General features: G+C 43.0%; 1 protein-coding gene across 1 annotated transcript in view; it reads left to right on the top strand.

Annotated features, from left to right (window-relative positions):
- KIFBP (kinesin family binding protein) overlaps positions 1–22,391 on the top strand; it is a 940,192-nt gene that overhangs the window by 177,910 nt on the left and 739,891 nt on the right. The window contains exons 2-3 of the mRNA XM_078643211.1: positions 13,693–13,791; positions 14,982–15,061. Coding sequence (XP_078499337.1) covers positions 13,693–13,791; positions 14,982–15,061 — 179 coding nt within the window. The remainder of the gene's footprint in view (positions 1–13,692; positions 13,792–14,981; positions 15,062–22,391) is intronic.

Genomic DNA, 22,391 nt, shown 5'->3' with positions numbered 1-22,391 from the left:
TGAAACCTTCACAAACCTTTCAACTTGCCTATACCATTCTACTGTTTTTTCTCTAAGCTTTGGGAAATTATTTGTAAATGATAATATAGCCTGTCGGGACCATGGGACATGTACATAACCTCCTGCTGGAACTTCTCTCATTGGACACAATCTTTCAAACTTTTCTGTTTCTTTCACTACATATTTAGATGTCGTTCGATTCGCCTGTGCGTCTTCCTTTTTCTTTGTCCATCTAGCTTTCCATCTATCGGAGTCTCCTCATTTTTGTAACAATATCAATAATTCTTTTATCTGCAATTTTCTTCCTGACACATTCATGTTCTCTAAATCTTTGTTGGAAAATTCTGCCCTATATGGTTTCTGCAACACTTAAGATTTACCGATGTCAATTCTCGTTTCTGAGGCCAAATTCATTAATTTCTCATGGAATGTTTTTGTATTTCAAGTGATGCTTCTGCATATGAATAACAACACCTCTTCGCTGAAAGAATTTAATCTCTCCAGCCCTACATTCTCAGCTATCATTTCTTCCAATTCTACCCTTAATTTAAAGATGTCTAACACCTTTGGCTGTGATTTTGACTTCTCTATTTCTCGTGTCCATCTTTCAATTTCTTCTGGGGTTACTACAGTGGCACTCTTTGTCCCTGTGGACATTTCAATCTGTACCTCTCTTGAGCATCCAGGGGTAACTTTTCTGAACGAATCATTTATTAACTCTCTTATAGGCAAATCCATTAGGGAAATTACTGACTCACACTTACTTACTTGCTTGATCATCAATTATTATTTTTTTCTTTTCTGGGTTGATTGATTGGTGTAGTCAGAACGAGAGTTTTAGGACTGGTTTGCTTATCTCCATACAAGGGAACAACAGGACCTATAGTCACTGGGATCGTTAGTGCTTCAGGACTTGTATTTAATTGGGTTATTTTCTGAATTAATTCACTTCTGTTTTTATTTATTGCTTGTCTTTCTTTTTCCTGTATAACCTATTCTATAGTAGTTTCATGTACAATCTGCAGAACCAAGGGAGTTTTTAAAAACTGGGCACTAGGGGTAATTCTGTTTGTCTCTTTCTGATAAGGTGGCAGATTTTCCATTAAAAGGTCTTCAAGAGAAAAGTCTTCAAAATCGCCATTACCAGTCCCTAATGTTTTGTTTTCTCTGTACATTTACTTCCTGTCGGTTCATCTGTGGTAAATATAGGATATAATCCTTCCACTATCATAGACTGTCTCCATTTTTTCATCTGCTTATCTCTGGTTTCTCGGGGGAATCTTGAATAAAATTTACTTAAGTTCCAGTAACACAGAGATCTGTCTCGCTCAAAAGCCTCTGTTTTCCACTCTTCTAAAGCTTCATACTGTCTAGGTTCTAATTCATTCATGCAAGTTCGCAAATTATGCAAAATTCTACCATTAAATGTTCCGTACTCTGGGAATGCTAATATTCCATCATCTTTTTTATACTCTATCCAATTTTCTAACCATACACAAGTGTGGTAGCCTCTTTCTATCCTCATATATGAAGTAGGTGTTTTCAGAGGAGGAATAATAATTCCTTCTCCCTCTTAATGGGTTTATCCTTTTTGAAATAATTCTTAATTTTCCTCATAAATTACATTTTTTTCTTTTCTCCGTACATGATGTTTGGTTTCCCTCTAAATTACTGCTCGTGAGCAAAGCCTATAAATCTTCTATTTGGACGGGACCCTATTATAGTTGGATCGAGGTTCCACATATAATCACCACTATCTATTAGCACTGAAAATTCTATTTTTGCAATTGAATCAATTGTTTACCTCTCTGAAATATTTTTCCAATACTGGCGTGTCTCTTATTTTAATGATCGAATCAACATTTATTTTACAAAACCACTTTATCCAATGCTTGCGCGGCTTCCCTGTGATGTAATTTTTTCACTCTCTGTACTCACCCCTCCTTTACAAAATTACCTCAGCTACACACCTGCTGTCTTAACCAATCCCAGCGTGGCTCTCAGTGACGTCAGTGCAGCACCCACGACAGGCCCCTCCTTTGCAAGGTAATATGACAACTCAATTTCTTTCAATTTTAATTACACATTTCATTAATTAACAACATAAAACATTCGCTAATGTGCCTGATTGACTAAATTCAAAGAAAAGTCAAATTATTTTCACTGCGAGTAAAACCTTTCCGTTTACCCTTCAAACACTGAGTAAAGCCTCTTCCGCTTACTCTTCACGCAAGCATAATTGAACCTGTTACTTCTTTAGACTTACCCTTTCTAGGTGATATAAGACCAAAGTTTCACCAGCGAACTCCTTTGCTCTCAATCACTCACTTTTACACGCAAAAATGAATCCCTACCTAGTGCTTCAAGTTGTACATAACTTTCCACACTTCATCCAGGCCAGTAACCTCACTGCTGTGTGGCTTCCATTTACCACCCGCTATTCAGTCAGTCAAAATAACTTTATTCAATTCTTGAGAATCCTAAAAGTTTATATGTATACATAGTATAGTTCCTAAAAGAAAACCTATAGAAAAAGACTCACAAAATACATAATCAAGCCTTAAAAATTTAAGATTTTAACACATATATCATCCTCCAACATCATTCTAACTCCCTCTGCAAAAGTGTCATAATGAATCAAATTAATTCATCATATTAGTGTTCCACACATGAATATTAAATAGATAATGCTATAAAATCATTAAAAAACTTAATTTCATATTACGATTCATACCGTTTCCTAATTGATAAGGCTGTTTGAGTAAAGTTAAGCATGGTAATAAAGATAGTAGCAGTAGATAAAGAGCGTAAGAAATGAAAACTCTCCTGATAGGAACAGGGTCTAATATCAGGCAAATCAGGTTTGATGAAACGTGTCCTTGGGTCTTTGTAGAGATTGCAGAACAATACAAAGTGATCGTGCTTTGTTGGGCTAAATTGTTGCACGGACAGGAAGTTAGTCTCTCACACCAACTCACCTGTTTGGGGAAAGCCACTAGAAAGTGCAATGTGCAGAGTCGCAATCTGGTCATAAGGAAACGTGGATGAACTTGGAGAGTGAAGGGCAGATAAAATTGCAGATGGTTTGGGCGTCCACCTACACACTTAAGTTTCGCAATCCCGACTAGACATTCAGCGTAGTAGGCATTTTTTATCATCAATTTCATATTAGGTTGAATGCAGTCGGGATTATTATAGTAATGCCCTAACCTGATCTTGTAAAGATTTTCTTTGGCATATCTGAGCCAGGGAATGGCTGGGCTTTTTCAAGGGACATGCAGTCTCTGAGAACATCCCTTGAAAATGATAAGTCCTCTGATGTCCACACTTTTCCCCAGATGATCAACGGTGCAATATTTATTCTATCCCTTACAAAGTCCAACCCCACATATAGGTGACTAAAAACATTGGAGGAACTAACAGGGATCATTAGTAATCTTTTTAAAAATTTATTTTCCAGGATTTGTACCTAATTGCTTTTGTGATGTCCCCATACACCTGCCCCGAAAGTGGCTACTGATAAACATTTAGATTTGTATAGGGTTATCATCTCCGCTACTGGCTTATGTCCTAACTTACAAGCAAAGCAAACAGTCCCTCCACTATTCTGCTAGTCTGTTGGACTCTGTCCGCAATCAGTTGCTCCCAATTTAATTTGTCATTAAAAACATTCCCTAAATAAGTAAAATTGTGCACCTTGTCTATTATCTTGTCCTTCACCATAAATGTCCTTGTTTTTGTTTGTTTAGGACCACACACCATAATAAAAGATTTACTAAAATTTACTTTCAAGTCTAGTGCCAACATAAAGTCAGTAAAGGCATTCAAGGCTTTTTGAAGGCTGTTAGCCGTCAAGGCCATCAGGACAATGTCGTCTGCGTATGACAGCAGGGGTACTGATTTACCTCCTATGCTGGGAAAATCTAGTTGTTGCTCCAAAAGAAAAGCCTCCAGACCATTTGTATAAAAAAGTAGCCAAGATGCACCCTTGACGAACCCCCTCCGTTTAAACAATTGACCTGGTGTTCCCACCGTGGGACCATAACGGATAGAAACAGTAGCAGAGGCATGCAACCTCCACAACAGGGTTATAAGGGGCTCCCCGCAGCCCATTTTTTCCATTAAATTCCATAACTTCCCCCTATTTACTGTATCAAATGCGCTGGATAAGTCCATAAAGACAAGCTGGATTGACCCTCTCCTCGCCTTCATGTACTTACCCATGATCAGGGACAGGTTGAGGCACTGTTCGTTTGTTCCAATGCCCCTTCTGAAACCATATTGAGTGTTGGATATGAGACCAGAGTCATTAGCCCAAGTTTCCAAGCATGCTAGAATTACCCTCCCCAAGACTTTACACGTGGCATCAGTTAGGGATATGGGCCTGTAGCATGATGAATCGTTTCTATTACCTTTTTTGTACATCGGCACCACTACAGCCTCTTTCCATGATGAGGGGATATGTCCCACTATTACAGCTTTAAAAACATTAACCAATAATGGAGCCCATAGTTCGTGGTTGCTTTTAAATAAATCCAGGGGCACCCTGTCCGGATCTGGTGCTTTTGAGGAAATACCCTTTGTTAGAGCGTCTTTAACCTCACCAACAGTCAGGGAGGAACTAAGGTGATACTCTGTATCTAAATTAATTACTAGGCAGTCCCTTTGTTCATCTTGACAGACGCAGTTTGGGTTAAAAAATGTTGTATTGCTATTCAATATCCTCTGGGAATTCTGGACAACATGAAACAATACAAACAGGTTTTGGTTAAAACATAAATCAATATAAAACCACGACTAACTACCTATCTTAACTAAAACCTAACCATCATTCTGCTACCAAGAACTAATACTGATGGCGTGAGTTTACCAGCTCGTTTTATTTCTGTACACCAAACTCACCTGGGCCCATAAACATTCATACAATAAGCTGGTAACTACCACCACTGATATTACGGACTTAGTGTACCTTGAAAATATACTTTACCTGTACACCCTTTTCTCTTACTATCTATATTTCCTCTGGTCGATGAATCAGGTGGTTAGAATAATAGGCATAAAATAACATTTATCTTGTTACTCTAAATGACAACAGACTCTGGAGCGTTTTCAAAACTTTATCTATGCAATATTTTGTGAGTCAAATACCAACATACATCAGTCACCAACTTCTCAAGGAGAAAAATAATTATCAAAATACGAATCTTTAGAGACTTAGTGAAATTTCTAGACATTGGTCCCTGGGAAGGGTGAGAAAGGGAAACGGTACAAAGACATACCACACAGAGTTATATTTACCTAGAATGGTGCGAGGATGAACCCCTGACCAAGGGCTGGAAGAAAGGGCTCCCTACCAGACAGGAGCCAACAGGTCAGGACCAGCGCAGGACAAGACCGGTAACCTTGTCTAAGTGGAACACCAGCGTTACACCCCTCTCTGGTGCTCCTCTCATTCCCTTTTTAGATGGACAGTCTTCTCCTTCAGCAATCTCCTGAATCTTCTTTTAGAGTGCTCGACTAGCCCTCTGAGCTCCGCGATATCCACGATCTCCTTCAGCATACGTTGGGTCAGTGACAGGTCTGTGACAAGTTGGACAATCTAACTGACTAAACCTACCGTATTTATACCATTTTCCAGTGTATGTACCACCCCCCAATGTTTCAAAATGTGTGTATTCCCTGAATTCGTTTGATCAGTGGGACGGGGAGAGGTCATCACACCATACTAATATTAAGTCATCTTTTAGTTTAATTTCTAAGTTCCCACCCTTAAGTTTATTTTCTCATGCTTTTATTCCTCCCAGCAACATTCACATTATTTAATGTACAATGTATAACATTTTATTTGAATCTTCTTCCTCTCTTCAGGTCAAGAGGTAAAGTTCTCTGGCACACTGCTGGTAAGATGGGAATTGGCAGTCCTTCAATGTCATTCTTCGAGGTCCTGCAGTGTTCCCAGCACATGCATATTAAGATTTCAAGATGCCGATACAAGTCACCCTTCAGGCCTAAATACGAGCTAATAGCAAAATCAAAGAAGGACGTATTAGAATACGAAAATAAATGAATGCACTGTATACCACTTAATTCTACTCTATTCCCATTACTTTATTGTAACAATTTCATTAGTAGATTAGCAAAACACTCAAGGTTTAGTTCAAGCAGAGTCATATGCATTAGCATGTGAGGTTCAAAGCGGCCATTTTAGGCACTACTGCGTAGCTGCAAAGGATTCCCACCAAAAGCAAAGAACGTCATACTACGTAGATGCAGTAGTCGCATGCGCAGAAGAGTTCCCGTGCTAGTAAAGCACATTTAAAAGCTTCCCCTAGATATAGAAATGTTGTGTGGTGCAATTATTAGTAATCACAAAACATGTTGGTTAACTTATTACACGTTATTTCGAGAGGATTGAATTCAAGCAAGTTTCTTTACGTATGAAACATTGCTCCATCACGCCCGGGCTTATAAAGAGACCACCAGGCAGCCCAACTGCAAGCGACTAAAGCACACTAAGCACTAGGCCTCTTGCACTCTCTCTGCAATTACTAATCATGCAGGCGGTAATTCACAACTGTTTAGTTCCTGAGTTCTGCAACCAGGCATCTTTTCTTTTGGGATTATGTGAGTAAACAACCCATTTCTTCATAATAGTATTGCCTCTTGAATTCCTGCACAGTGCTTCAAAGTCTTGTCTTTAAACGCGTTGTGAATGATTCTCTGTTTTGTGAAGTGTGGCACGTTTTACAAACGCATCATAAGAGCAGAGTAGTTCTACTGTGTAAAGTGTATAATAATTGCAAATGCTTTCTGTACTGAGGTGGTAGTTCACAAATCCGGTCTCTTGGAAATTAGCACAGCACACCTTTAAGATGGATGTTCTTATACACCAATTCCACGTTTGGAGTCTTTAGTTGTTTTCATTATCTATAATTCCAAATGAATAGATACGGAATACGATCAGATTTGTTATTACCTATGTTTTTTTATTGTTAATATAATGTCATCCAATCCAAAGCAGAGTACACAGTACCCTTAGTCTGAGCGTTATATACCAACACGTGTTTCTCACAGGATGAAGTTACCAGTGCGCTTCGTCAAGCCAACTCTTATGAAATCCATTATAAATTATGAGTGTATTATTAACCAGCTACCGTCGATCCAACGGTTTGAGACTTTGGATTGGACTGTGGTCTGTGGATAACTATTGAGTCAGACCACTATTAGGAAGATATTGTTTTATTTTCTTCCTTTGTCATTTGATTCAATTAAAATTGGCATTCTTCATGAAACACACTGGAATGTTCCATAAGCTTGAGACTATACTAGGTAATTCTGTAAGGATGCTAGGCCACATAAAGTAAACTTAACCTCTACACCATCCTCCAGAAGGCCTTGGGCAACACTGCACACCCTTACCAGTCCCTTAAAGAAAGACTAAAGGTGTTCTTTAGATACTGTCTAACTTGGACAGTGAAGAGTAGGGCAATGTTTAAATATCTGTATGAGGTTTTATCATTATACAAAGTGAAAGTTCACGTCTGAATGGATGTATATGACACTTTTATTGGGTGATTATTTTTGTTTTTCCTACTTTAAACTGACAGTCGCATGCATAACACTTCAACCAAATACATTGTAAACATTCTTCTCGTTCCTCGTGAAGGCTAGGAAGGGCTTCACGAGGAACGGAAATGAAAGAAACACACTACACATTCCCCTTTCTTAAAAACAAAATAAAAATACAATTAATTACAAATATAGTCGTCCCATAACCATGCGACCGGAACATCCTCCATAAAGTCATCCTGATTTTCAACTAACTGTGAAGAAAACCTTGAAAGAAAATCAGTGACTGTATTGTCCTTACCAGGAATGTAAACCACTTTGTAAATATAGTCTAAAAGTATCATTTAAATTCTCGCTAACCTAGCTGTAACATTAATCATACCAACATTGGATAATACTTTTACAAGAGGATTATGATCACACTTGATGATCATTTCCTTTCCCCACACAAAAGTTCTAAAGTGTTCTAAAGACCAGGCACAGGCAAGTGCTTCACGTTCAATAACTGCATATCTGCATTCAGCAGGGGACAAATGCCTTGATGCATAAGCTACAATATACTCTTGTCCATTCTCATCCAATTGTGAAAGGACAGCACCAATGCCGGTGGCACTGGCATCCGTAGTTATGATATTTTTCCCACAAGGATCAAAACCCTGGAGAGCAGGAGCAAATGCAATAGCATTTTTTATGTCATCAAACTAGTTTTGGCAAGAACTGGACCACAAAAATTCTACTTTCGCTTTAAGGAGTTGCCTGATATGAAACGTTCTACTTGAGACTTTTTTTATGAATTTAGAAAAGAACTCTACCATGCCTAGAAAAGAATTTACATCAACTTTGCTTTTTGGGTTTGGAGCATCGGTTATAGACAAAACTAACTTGGCCTTGGGTTGAATGCCCACTGCACTAATTTCGTGTCCCAAATAATTCACAATAGTAGCAGCAAATTTACACTTAGAATACTCCACAGTCAACCCAAATTTGTTTACCAAAGAAAGTACTTGGACCAGTTTAGCTTTGTAATCAGAGTTGTCCTTCTCCATAACCAGAATATCATCCTGAAATATAAGGGCGTAATCCAAATGACCACAGATGTTGTGCATAAGGAGCTGGAATACAGCGGCTTCTGAAGCCAGGCCAAATGGCATCCTAGTGTATCTAAAACAACCAATATGAGATACAAATGCAGTGAATTCTCTTCCAGGGGAGGATCCTCATCAATAGTCATAAGCACTAGAATATTCCCACCCAAGCGCGGGACCCTAGAAACACAATCCTATATGTGAAAACATATATGTTTTCCTCCACCTTGGCTGCCTTGCATTTTGATAACTCGAACTTCAGTCGTTGACTTTTTTTATTTTTTTATTTTTTACTTTCTCTTTATTTATTTTACTGGCCCTGTATGTATTTAAATGCTATGGACTCCTCAACATAGTTGTTTAATTTAAAATGGTCGCTTGCTGGTGTATTCCCACTACCCTATGACAACTGAAAGAGGACCATAGTCCCTACAATCACTAAACAGAGTAATAGGACTCACCAATGCTGGACACTAACAAAGGACTATATATCCGAGCAACAAGTCATACTAAGGATTCGGCCATCTTGGAATGTCCTCATTACATTGATTTAGACTGATCTCTCACATAGGTACCCCAAAGACTAGACTTTTTAACCACCTCCTGATCCTCGCTCTATTCTGGGGGAGTCCGAAACACATACATGACCGACTCCCGGTGGAGAAGGCTCCGACAGCTATAGTGGAGACTGGCTCTGGCACATCGCTATGGCCATCACCTACCCAGCCGGACTTTGGACATTTGTCTCGTTTTCTTCCCCGCTGCTGTCTCCTCCTGTGGTTTACCAGCTTTCCCCGTTCTTTCTGATCTTGATATACATGTTCATCTGTTTTTGGAACCTTATGTAAAGCCGTTGAGACGATCATGGCCATTGCCCGGTGGAGCCGCTTGGTTCGGCTATAGAGGAGTCTGGCGCCCGCGGCCGTCACCTACCCAGCCGGACATTGGTGCATGGCACTCCTCGTCCTTTCGCTGCTGTCTCTTTATATCTTCCTCCGAGGACCTCCTCTCCCTCTCTCAGAATCCCTTTTCTTGTCCCCATCTTCCTTCTCACCCTCTCCTCTGATCCTGACCTGCCGTCTTGTTCCGTCCTTTGGCGAAACAAAAGGGGATGATGGACGGAGCGTTTGAGCAAATCAAACACTCACCCCCAGACGTGAGTCCCTTGCTCACTTGGCCACTGGATTCAAGATAGCCTGGCTGATGAGGATTATGAATCCGAAACCGGTCCCAGGATGCTTGTTTCCGGTCCATGGAAGACATGGCTTGGCAGTTCGGGCTGTACTGTTCCCATGAGGCACAGGGTCAGACTGATTTGCATATAGCCATGTCTGAAATGGGGTGGCTGAGTGGGCTAAAGAATGGTGGTGGATTAAACCCAGATCAGTTGACTGGGGGTGAGTGTTTGATTTGCTCAAACGCTCCGTCCATCATCCCCTTTTGTTTCGCTTTGTTCGCCCTAAGTGTGGCAGGGTATGCTCAGACGTGAGTCCCTTGCTCACTTGGCCACTGGATTCAAGATAGCCTGGCTGATGAGGATTATGAATCCGAAACCGGTCCCAGGATGCTTGTTTACGGTCCATGGAAGACATGGCTTGGCAGTTCGGGCTGTACTGTTCCCATGAGGCACAGGGTCAGACTGATTTGCATATAGCCATGTCTGAAATGGGGTGGCTGAGTGGGCTAAAGAATGGTGGTGGATTAAACCCAGATCAGTTGACTGGGGGTGAGTGTTTGATTTGCTCAAACACTCCATCCATCATCCCCTTTTGTTTCGCTTTGTTCGCCCTAAGTGTGGCAGGGTATGCTCAGACGTGAGCCCCTTGCTCACTTGGCCACTGGATTCAAGATAGCCTGGCTGATGAGGATTATGAATCCGAAACCGGTCCCATAATGCTTGTTTCCGGTCCATGGAAGACATGGCTTGGCAGTTCGGGCTGTACTGTTCCCATGAGGCACAGGGTCAGACTGATTTGCCTATAGCCATGTCTGAAATGGGGTGGCTGAGTGGGCTAAAGAATGGTGGTGGATTAAACCCAGATCAGTTGACTGGGGGTGAGTGTTTGATTTGCTCAAACACTCCGTCCATCATCCCCTTTTGTTTCGCTTTGTTCCGTCCTTTGTCAGTTCCTCTCTCCCTGCTCCCACACATTCCCACGTTTCCCTTCTCCCTCTTTTCCCTTACCCCTATTTTCCCTTGCTCCCATTGCTCCTTAATATCTTCTGTTTTTGTAATGATCTAATCATTAGATGTATTTGTATAACCTTGTTTTCCCTCTTCCTCGCAACGATCTTTCATGAACATTTTGTAACGTTTGTATTATGCTAAATGCTAAATTCCTCATGTAAAGCGCTCTGATACCTCTGGGTCTAGCAGCGCTATATAAAACTCTTAAAATAAATAAATGTCAACCACAGTGTCTTGTGCCTCCGGAGTCAGTTGGGTGGACACTCACTGATGAATAGGGTACCAATGGGTGCTGCTTAGAGACACCTGAATGGTACATTTTGTTATCGGCTTTTAATAGTTAATCGAATCAAGTATCACCTCTCATAGCAGCATTTTGAACGCTTCCGTGTTCCATAAAAGGCTGGTGTAACTAGATCCACCAAAAAGGACACCCTTTCCCCCACCGTAAGCAACAGAATAATTCCCACAGGACACCGTATCCACCTGCAAACTACACTGTGCGGAAGAAACGGCATTGTACAGGATTCTCCCCCCCCATTAAACCGTAAGATTCAGAAAGCGAAGTAAACCCCAACAAAGCATCCTGTACAAACCAGGACACTTTTGTAGCCACTGTAATAGTTCTGACAGGCACATTCCACTCTCGTAAGAAAAAGAAACGGGACTTTCCTTCGCATCCAGGAGAGATACCGAGGAGTAGCAGCTCACCAAGCCTGGGTGGAGCAAACCCCTACCAAGGCTATCACCCGGCCAACTCTAGACTAAGCCATGCCGCCCCACCGCAAGGAACTGCAGTCCAGTTTGGGGACACTATAGAAGTTTCCAGCCCTGTCTGCCACGATACCGGATCTCCAGCATCAGTGGCTGGGCGGGGGGTGTAGGGCAGACCGAGCCTCCAACGTAAAGGGGACGAACAACTAACTGCACTACCGGTTGTCGTTCTCTCCGTGGGCCTCCAAATACGACCTGTCGCCACATTCTGAACCAGCCTTTTACCGAGAATGCCCAATGGCAGGTCTCTGGAAGAGAGCAACATGAAAACAGACTGCAGCTTTCGATCCAGAAAGAGGAAGGCAGATGTAGCAATCCACTTGCAGGACCCAGATGAAGAGGTGGCTCAAATAGAGATGTCCAGGAAGAAGCAGAATGAATAGGCTTCCTGTGAGAATGGCTCTTGTAGAAGTTCACACCTGCTTATTCCTACACCTGAAAAAGATGATGGCGAATGCAGGAGTGGTTTCTCTCCATTTGATGTTCACCGGTTCACTCCAGTGAGGGCATCTCTTCTGCCGATCCTTGGGTTTGGAAGCAAAGATGTTGTTTGGAAGAATATGGGCACCTTGAACTTTCCATCGGGCACGAGGCGGGCTCTGCAGAACAGTGGCGCAGCAGCACCCACAGTGCACAATGCCAGGGCATGTTTGAATAGAGCATGCGCAAATGCAAAACGTTAGGGGGTACACGGAATGATGGTGGGCGTGGTGGGACGTCATGTGCCGTAATGTGCCGTAATGTGCGCATGCGCACCATTCTTGCGCATGCGCAAAACGGGAGGGGTAACAGAGCTCGATAGGGTACAGAGCTCTATAGTACACCGGCTCAAGAAGAGGAGGGGCGAGAGGGAGGAGAAGAGGACGCCACAGAGCCAGTCAGAGCGCTGCTGCTGCTGCACAGGGAGAACCCAGAGGAGCTGGTGCTGCAGAGGGAGAACCCCGAAGAGCTGGAGCTGCGGAGGGAGAGAAAAACGCTAGGAAAAGGAATCCATGAAGAAGACGCCCGACCGAAGAACCGCCTATAGGTAAGGTCCCAGAGTCAAGCCGGCCTGAAGAGGAGGAGGGCGGTGAGGCTCCCCCTGCCAGGACCCTGGAGGGTCGTGGCCACAGGCAAGCGCCTTTCTTTACTTATTTTTCCACAGGCTGGTGGAGGTTGGTGCAGTGAAGGGCACCTGTATGTTCATGTCTACCAAAGTCCATATTCACTTCCACGTATTTCCCCAGAAACCTTGTACAACACAGCCCCTTTCAACCCTACACCATCCGACCCCAGGTGACGGTACACTGACTGGCTCAACCCCTTCATACCTGATCCCTGTCTGTCTTTTCTTCCGAGGGCCCTGTCTACTGACACCTCTCCCTACATCCAGCGGGCTGGAAGAACAGAACACGAGGACATCTCCTAGCAAGAGAACGGGAGGGAGAGACTGACCCAGAAGTCTAGAGACTGAGAGGGAGGACAAGGAGTCCTCCAGTTTATTTGATTTATTGTCTTTGCTGGACGTTTGTTTCACTTCCACGTCTTTCTTTTGATTTGACCATTAAAACCCCTATATAATTATTCCTGACGCACTGTTCTGTATAACCACGCGACCACACCAATGCTTGTTGTTTTTATATCACTGCTCAAAAGTGTAATATTAAGCTGTCTTGTAATGAATAAACAGTAACTAACTTATCTTGTGGTCTTCAATGTTCCTTCTTGTAAACTACGACCTAAATGACTGGCATGCACATTTCTATTTATGAATTACTATTAGCAATACCTGTTTTAAGAACCTGCACATGTATTCATATTAAACTTGATATGCTTCCAGAGTATCTCGATACATTTGTGTACCTATCCTACCTAAAGCTGAAGATCATCAAGCACTTTTTTTTGAGCAGTCATGTAGCTTATTAGAATGCCACAAATTAGTAAATTTGTCACATGTAAGGTATGTGAACATTATTATGCCTGTTTTAAAACGTCGTTACCTTTCTCTCTCCTAGCTTAGATCTGCTGAGTAACTATCTATGTGTTGTGTGAACACGAGTGTTTTTTCCTCCTAACTCTTCTATCTTTTAATTTTAGAATAATCTAGGCATTTTATGGGCAGGAAGAGGCGAAATTCAAGTTGCTCAAACTTACTTGGAATCTGCCGAGATCCTGTACATTAAATATATGAAACAGGTAATTATCGTTTTACTGCGTTGCCATTTTTATGCAATTCAGATTGTCTTTGTCCCAAGAACAAGTTCTGTTACATCTCATTTCACAAATTAAGTATAGTGAAAACTGTCTAGAACAGTTTTTACTCCTTTGCTTCTTCCGAAAACATGATGATTTTAATGTATGCCTTTTTTAAAGTTGTGAAGTTGTCTATTTCCTATCTAATATCTACTCCTCAAATGAAGCTAAACTTGATACGCATGTGTAATATTTGTGGTATAATTCCATACCTCTTTATGCGTTTTTAAAGGAAATAGTGTGTGGTTTGTATATTAATTAACATACAGGCACATGCATCAATATTGCATTTTGCGATTCCTTAATTTCGAAAAATAAGGAATCGCAATTAAGGAATTGCAAAATGCAATGCATCAAGAAATTGCTAAAAAAATTGCGATTTCTTAATATTCCTTAATTGTGACTCGCAATTTGAGAGTCGCAATTAAGGAATACCTCCCCATTCATTCCTATGGGCCTAAAGGCCCATAGGAATGAATGGGAAGACATTTTCAATTTGCGATTAGCAATTAGCGAATCACAAATTGAGAATGCGATTTCAAGGGTTCAGGGGTGTCCAAAGGACACCCTGTTGCACCCCTGAAATCAATCTGTGCACATATGTTGTGCACACACATGCCCTTAGGGCATGTGTGTGCACAACATGAAACTTTGAAAAATGCACAAAAGTGCATTTTTCAAAGTTTTCGCAAATTACCATGAGGTTCAACCTCATGGTAATTTGCTCCCCCTAATTGCGAAATCGCAATTTTTTAAAGTTTCATGCATTGCATTTAAGGAATCGCAAAATGTGATTCCTTAAATGCAATTGCAATTTGAGAATTCGCAAATATTTGCGAATTCTCAAATTGCGAGGGCCTTTACCCTTCATGCATTCCAAAAGCAGATTTTGCGATCGCAAATGACCCATTTTTGCGATTCGCACCGTTTGCGATCGCAAAATCCTTTGATGCATGTGCCTGATAATGTGTTAATTTCAACTACAAATTAAGTACAAATTAACGTTAAATCCTTTTATCTGAAGATTCTTATTTAACGTAGGCTCTAAATTAAAGTGCAACTAGCGGACTATATTTCACTTTGCGAAATTGCATGCAGATTTTTAAAATTGTGTTCTCACTTATTTGACTTAGATTGGAAGACCTCCTCTAGAGCTGCATGAACACTTTATGGGAGAAGAAGAGCGATTTACCGAACAAGAACGATTCAAAAGGTGGTTTTCTGTCACTGATTTCCTTTTTTGTTTTAAGGTAGGGCTAGAGCCAGCTCTAGATTTCTAAAGCAGGGCTAATTTGTTAGAGAAGAAAGGGATTGTGGTGACGAAATGCATTTCGTAGAGGTTTGTGGACGGGATAGTCTATCACAAACATGACAGATAGCCCGTTCCCTATATTACAAGTGCATTATAGCTTTCAGCTCTTCAAATAAGATAGACTGGATGTCCGCTAAAATAAGGCCCAAAGTAATTAAAAATGACCACATGCATCAGTTGTGTTTACCCTCCAAGGCCACGGCGGAAGCATGAACTCTAATGGCTCCCCTTAAGGATGGATTCCTTGAGCTTAAATAGGAGAGAAAAAAATGCATAACCCCCTAGTGGACTCCCTTCTTGCTTCTCACTTGTGCTGTGTGTGGTTCCGTCTGCAAAGACTAGCTATTTGACTACTTCTTTAACTATGTGTGTACCATCCCTCTGCATGTAACCTAATACTCACCAGCTGCGAGTGTTCCCATCTCTGCCCCTGCTCCTGAATCTAATCGCAGAGAGTATGACAGTAGTCAGAAGTATAGTGCAGAAAGGTGCCAAAGTCTTCTCAGTTGACACAAACAACGGTACTTCAGCTCCTTTTGTGGAAGCCTACTCTGCCACCTCATTTATCATTGCCACCTCTAAATATTGTTGACTCCCAACCACCTTTGCCAGGTGTACCTAATGTGAGTCACTTACAACCTGACCAGCAGTTGAGATGATGCACCTGCAATTCGTCCCAAGACCCATGATGATTACAGGAAGAATGGGTTTCTGCTAGGGCGCTTATTACAGAAAGTGTTTATGCAGTCAGAGAATGAACCAGATGAAATGTAATCCTGGCTTTTGTACCAGACTTCTGCATGTTCCTGATGAGAATACAGCAGTTGGTTTCTTCCCTCCGGAAATGCTTTTATTAGGGGTCCCTTTGTGATCAGTGTTTAAAAACTAATCCGGAGACAGGTTAGGGAACATGGTTTTCCAGTAGCCCTCTAGCAATAGTGCTGGGTTAAAAGGGAAGACTTCCAGACTTCTTCATTCTACACGCCACCAGTTTTTTCTTTCTTGTCTGTCTCATGCCTTCTTTTATGTGGCGATACAAGGGTATATGTGCACACGTCTAGCGTACCATATCCTAGAGATGGAGACTGCAAGTACGCAAAGGTATGCCTCAATAAAAAGAAAACAAAGTTCAGTACAGCGAAAACCTAGGGTCTTTATTTATTCAAGAAAAACTCTTCATCCAGCTGAGAAATACCTACATTTAATAAAAGTTGCGGTTGAGAACCATTGTTGGCTCAGTGTGTGCCTGACAAAAAATTAATTTAACAACAAGGGGTGGTGATGGACAGAGTTTCTGAATTAAGCAGAATACTCTCACCCAGTCAAGAGATCAGGGCTAGATCCAACACCGTTTTTTAGCTCACTGCACCATCCCAGTTCAGAACCTGGCTATATGCAAATTAGTCTGTTCCTGTCCCAGTGCATGATGGGAACAGGGCAAACCAAACTACCAAGCCAATTCTTACACTGGGAAGGAAACAAGCTTCCGGGGACCGGTTTCTGGCATTTCAGCCGTCGTCGGCCCGGCTTGCTTGAATCCTGATGGTGCAATGAGCAAGGGACTCACATCTGAGTAAACCCTTCCACGCTTAGGGTGGACAAAATATTTAACAACAAGGGGTGGTGATGGACAGAGTTTCTGAATTAAGCAGAATACTCTCACCAGTCAAGAGATCAGGGCTAGATCCAACACCGTTTTTTAGCTCACTGCACCATCCCAGTTCAGAACCTGGCTATATGCAAATTAGTCTGTTCCTGTCCCAGTGCATGATGGGAACAGGGCAAACCAAACTACCAAGCCAATTCTTACACTGGGAAGGAAACAAGCTTCCGGGGACCGGTTTCTGGCATTTCAGCCGTCGTCGGCCCGGCTTGCTTGAATCCTGATGGAGCAGTGAGCAAGGGACTCATGTCTGAGTATACCCTGCCACACCTATAGTGGCCAAAAACGATTCAGAGTATTCTGCTTAATTCACATGCAGAGGGGGACTGAAGCGATTCACTGCTGGCTTGGTTGGCCCGTTGGAGAGGCTCCCCGATCCTAGCTATTGGGGGGACTGATGGGTAATGTTATATCGGCGAGAGAACATAAATAGGAGATTCCTGGAGAATTGTACTGACTTTACAGATCCTGTTCGAGACAGGGAGACAGCACCATCAGAGAATACCGGACTGCTATCCCGCTCCCCACTCTGGAGGCTGATGATGTGGGGGGCCCCCATAGCTGTAAAGGAAATTAGAGTGCGATTAATTGTGTGGCTAGCGGCAAAACTCCTGGAACAGATGGGATGCCCATAGAGCTTTGCGTGGCCTATGTTGAAGGATTGGCCCCTAAACTATTGGAATTATGAGGCAGCTCTGGAGGAGGGCCGCTTCCCAAGTTCCACCCGGGAGGCACTGATTGTTCTGTTGCTCAAACCTCGCAAGACCCCAACTGAATGCGAAGCTTATAGACTGCTATTAATGCTAAATCTAGATTATAAAATTTTAAGTAAGATATCGGCCACGAGGCTCCAATCATTGTTGACTGGCCTCATACATCGGGGCCAGGCAGGATTCATCCCGGGGCGCAATACAGCTATTAACATCAGACGACTCACGGCACTTATGACAAGAGGGGACGAAAGGATGGGTGGTCTTTGCAGTAGATATGGAAAAGGCTTTTGACAGTTTTGAATGGGAGTTCCTATATGGAGTCTTAGATAAAATGGATATGGGACAGGGCTTCCCCAATTGGGTTAGATTATTGTACAAGAGACCGGTGGCGAGGTTTATATCTGGAAGGACGATATCAGTTGCGACGGGGGACAAGGCAGGAATGCCCCCTCTCGCCACTCTAGTTTGCACTTGCCATGGAACCTCTGGCCTCCCTGGACCGCACAGGAGCTGGATATCAGGGGATTCACCTAGGGAATAATACACATTACATTGCCCACTATGCAGATGATCTCCTGCTCTTCCTTGGAACCATAGAGGAGGGTTTACCAGGGGCGAAGGCACTGATGAAGGAGTTTGAAGAGATGTCCAGATTGAAAAATAATTGGCAGAAATCCAAACTGTTCGCACTAACACTCAGCAGGGCACCCTCAGTGGAATTGGGTGCTCTGAAATGGGAGCCCCACTGCCTAGAATACCTAGGCGCAAAAATATATAATTCCCAAGCAGAAATATTCAAGGGTAATTTAGGGACACCCTGAGATCATTAAAGACCAACATGGAATTCTGGAAGGGCCTCCCACTATCTTTGGAGGGAGAGTGGTCCTCCTAAAGATAGTAGTGTTACCACGACTATTATACTTCTTTACAGTACTCCCAATATGGATCCCCTGAAATGGCATACAGACTTAAATTCCATACTGACCTCCTTCCTGTGGGGTACGGGTTGCAGGCAAGTAGCTCAGAGTACAATGCATTGCTCAACAGAAGAGGGTGGACTAGCTGTTCCTGACTTTATTTTTTGTTGAAAATCTTTTTATTATAATCAAGGCACAAGTTAATCCGACAGTATGTACATACATTGCATCCAGACATCAACATTTTTATGACAATTTTCATAGTGATAGTGCTCACCGTATAGCAAATGAAAGTATTCCTCACATTAATCTCGCATCTCCCCGCCATTTTCGTCATCAGAGCTCTCCTCTGTCTGTTCCCTGGGTGGCTCACAGATGTATCCCCTGAATTTATTCCAGGCCCCCCAGACTCTGCTCCACTTTTGAGGACAGCCTCGATTGATGAATACTGCCTTCTTGGCCACCATAGCTGTGTCCATATCTTTGCACCACGCATCAAGTGTTGGTGACTCTTCCGAGCCACATTTTTGTGCAATGTTAAGCTTTGCAACCATTATCCCCAGCATGGCCCAAACCTGTGCTGGGCGAGTAAGATCATTTGGCTCCCAAACATTTAGCAAACATCTCCTGGGTTCCTGCACTAGTGACACTTCCTCTGCTTGCAATATTGTTCTCATCACCTTTACCCAATACTCCATGATCTTCGGACATTGCCTCGCGGTATGATAGAATGTACCCTCCTCTCTGCATCGCCTCAAGCAGTACAGGTGTGAAATTTTATAAAGGGTGAGCCTGGTATATTAGGTTCTATGTAGTATTTTGAGTTGCACTAGTTTGAATTTTGAGGGTTTTCCCACCTCCCGCGGGGTTGCCAGTGCGTCCTGCCATTCGGAGTCGTCGAATTCCTCCACATCTCGGGACCATATTTTCCTGAACGCCACATGAGCGTCCGGTAAGTTGTTGACTAATTTTCAGTAGGTGAAGGAAGTAGCCTGTTTGTGCATGCAGTCCGTCAGCAGTCAGTTCTCTAGGGGGGGTGGCCTCTGGGACCTCGGTACCAGATGGTATGGCAGCTTGTAGTGCGCGTTTTATCTGTATACATCTAAATATTTTGGAAGGCGCTAGCTTGTACTGTGTTTTAAGATGTTCGAATGCGATTACCTCCCCTTTGTGCCACGTCACCCACCGTGCAATTGCGTCCCACCGAGCAAATCCCTTACAATTCCTAAGTCTACCCAATCGCTGTATATCCCAAAGAGGAGTAAGTTGGGTCACCACTCCTTGCCATCCTAATTTAGTATGTGCCTCGTGCCATATGTTGATCGTCTGCTTTGTGGGCCCGGGAACAGTGGGGGCTCGCTTCTTATTATAAAGTGCAGACATCATTCCTTCTGCCCCTAAACCATGTCTGTCTGCTTTGAATGCGGGGTCCGTTTGTGTGGTGTGTATACATTGATTAATGACCTTCAGCTGGGCTGCCCAATAGTACAATTGTATGTTTGGAAGTGCTATGTCGCCATCATACCACCCTTTAACCAATTTACCCTGCGCTATGCGTGCCGGCTTGTTCCCCCACAATAGCCCGGAAACCTGAGCTGCTAGCTTTTTGAAAAAGCCTGGCGGCACTGGGAATGGTGTCTTTTCTAATGCGTACAGGAATCGAGGGAGCGCCATCATTTTAAAAAGTGCTGCCTTTCCCAGCAGTGTCAGTGGTAATGTGCCCCAGTGTATTGCGTCCCTTTTTAGGTCTCGACCTGCCAATGCACAAGTGCATTGCAGCTCGAGACATAGAGTTGGATCACGAAAGGTGATCAAGGGGCTTTGGCAGGCGGATTTCGCACAGTGCATGTGCCCGTGCACTCGCTTTCCGTTTGCTCCCCGAGCCGCCTCGCATCATCGCATCAGACCCGCCACAGCAATGCCGAGAGCTTCAGATTTCAAAGGAATGCACTCCCCCCCCCCCTGCGCAATGCCACTCCGAAGACTTTTTTTTGTTGTTGACTCGACGTGCCGTCCCGCACCACCTCCTGCTGCGTTTCCTGCTAGTCGGCGCCCGTTGCCATTGAAAATTCTTTTGCATGTCCTATGTGAAAGCTGCAGTATTTCTCTTTGGTCAGTCCAGGGTTGCTATTTAAAATATCATACTAAAGATGTTGTTACAGTATACCCTTACTTTATTGTTCTGACGACGGTTTGCTGCGCCAGAGAAGAGGAACGTCTGTTCCTTGCTGAGTGTTATGTAATGTACCCGTGGTGCGCATTCCTGTATTTTCGACTCAGCTTTGATTGCAGGCGTTTTCCGGAAAGCAGGCTTCTAACAGCCTGCCACAGTCTGCGTGATGCTCCGAGTTCCTCGGGGAGTAGCAGTTGAACACATTGTAGTATCGGTGTATGCGTTCTCTTTCGCGTCCGTGACATTTTAGTCAACCTACATGTGTCATCATAAACGGAAGGGTGCCCCTTCCCATCCGCTACTTCTCTGCGTGCGTTTTCCCACGTGTTTTTGTGCTGAAGTTCTGAACGATATATTTAGCACTGTGCTTCGAGGTGTTAAGATTAATTCACAACGACTTTGAATTCTCCACGTCACGCCTTGCTGTTTTTTTTGCAACTCCAGTTTTTGCCCCCTAACGATTCGCTCATGTAAGTACCACAGCGCAGGCAGCTTATCTGGAAGCTTTCTTAGACAGTGGCAGCAACAGTATTTGTATTTCATTCGACACCTTTTACAAAGCGTCACTGGCCAAGCTAGAAACGATTTCCATTTAATGTAAAAGCGTGTAGATTTTGCTATTCTTGTTTATTTTGGAAATTAATAAAAACCGGATTACATTTTGCCTCTTATGAATGTCTATTGTTTCACCAGAGGTAAAACGTACTAGAAGAAAACCTTGTCCTAAAAGTAATCTCTGATGTACTGTGAAGGGATGTTGCGAGTTGATATTGAAGGCATGTCCGGTCTTGCATTGTGTTCTATAGTTGTTGGTCCTTAAACAGAATAAAGTTTTACCACCTTGATTGCCGTGGTGCTGGAATAATTTTCAGACTTGAGCGCTGCCTTCGATATTACGTAATTGAAGTCACAAGGTTTATGAAGATGGATACGTGTAGAAGATGAGCCAAATTCATTTAGCCCGCCCCATCATACATCAAATGAATGTGCATGGAGAACTGGGGTTTTTTAGGAGTACAGGGAAATACTAGGCGCACAGCACACGTTAGTATTGGGTATGGATAGGTCTGGGTGCAAGTAGGCGAGGGGAAAAGGCCCTAAACCCCTCCAAGAGTGTGCGAGGCACACGCTATACAAAGCAAGAACAAAAACCCAATGCACACCAAATTGCAGTACAGAGAGAGATGTCTCAATGGGCATAAATAAGTACAAGTAACAAAGTTCAGAACAAAAAGGGGAAGCGATGTAGTGCGATTCCTCTTTAATTGCATGGATGTCCAGCCGACACGTGTTTCGTCGTCAAGCGGTAACAATGCTTGCACGACTCATCAGGGCTGGGGAAGATACAAAGTACATGATGGAATATGATGTCCACACGACCTAAGCATAAACGAATTTAAAAGAATTGCACTCGTGTCCAGTTTTCTAGTGCGCGTGAGAGTGCAAGTGGAGGTCGTGGCAATGATGAATTGTTTTAAGTAAAACAGATTGCATGGTGGAAGCACACTGTGCCAAACAAAGTGAAGGTGAAAAAACGTTACATCGGACGCCGGAGGTGATTGAATAGAGGTGCGTGAGAGAGTGCGGGTGCTGTGGACACCGGTCGCCATGTACGTTTGGTAGTCAGGTTCTCTGGGGGAAGACGGTTGAAAGTGAGTATCCCGTGATCGTAATGTGGGTGGTGGTGCCCAATGTGGTAGTTCCAGAAGACCATGAGGATTAGCAGTCCTCTACTGGTGGTGCGAAAACATGCCAACACGGGACG

This window comes from Lissotriton helveticus, chromosome 5_1, assembly GCF_964261635.1.
Source record: "Lissotriton helveticus chromosome 5_1, aLisHel1.1, whole genome shotgun sequence".
Lineage (NCBI taxonomy): Eukaryota > Metazoa > Chordata > Amphibia > Caudata > Salamandridae > Lissotriton > Lissotriton helveticus.
Note: the sequence above shows the minus strand (reverse complement) of the source record. Positions and strands in the feature narration are given on the sequence as shown.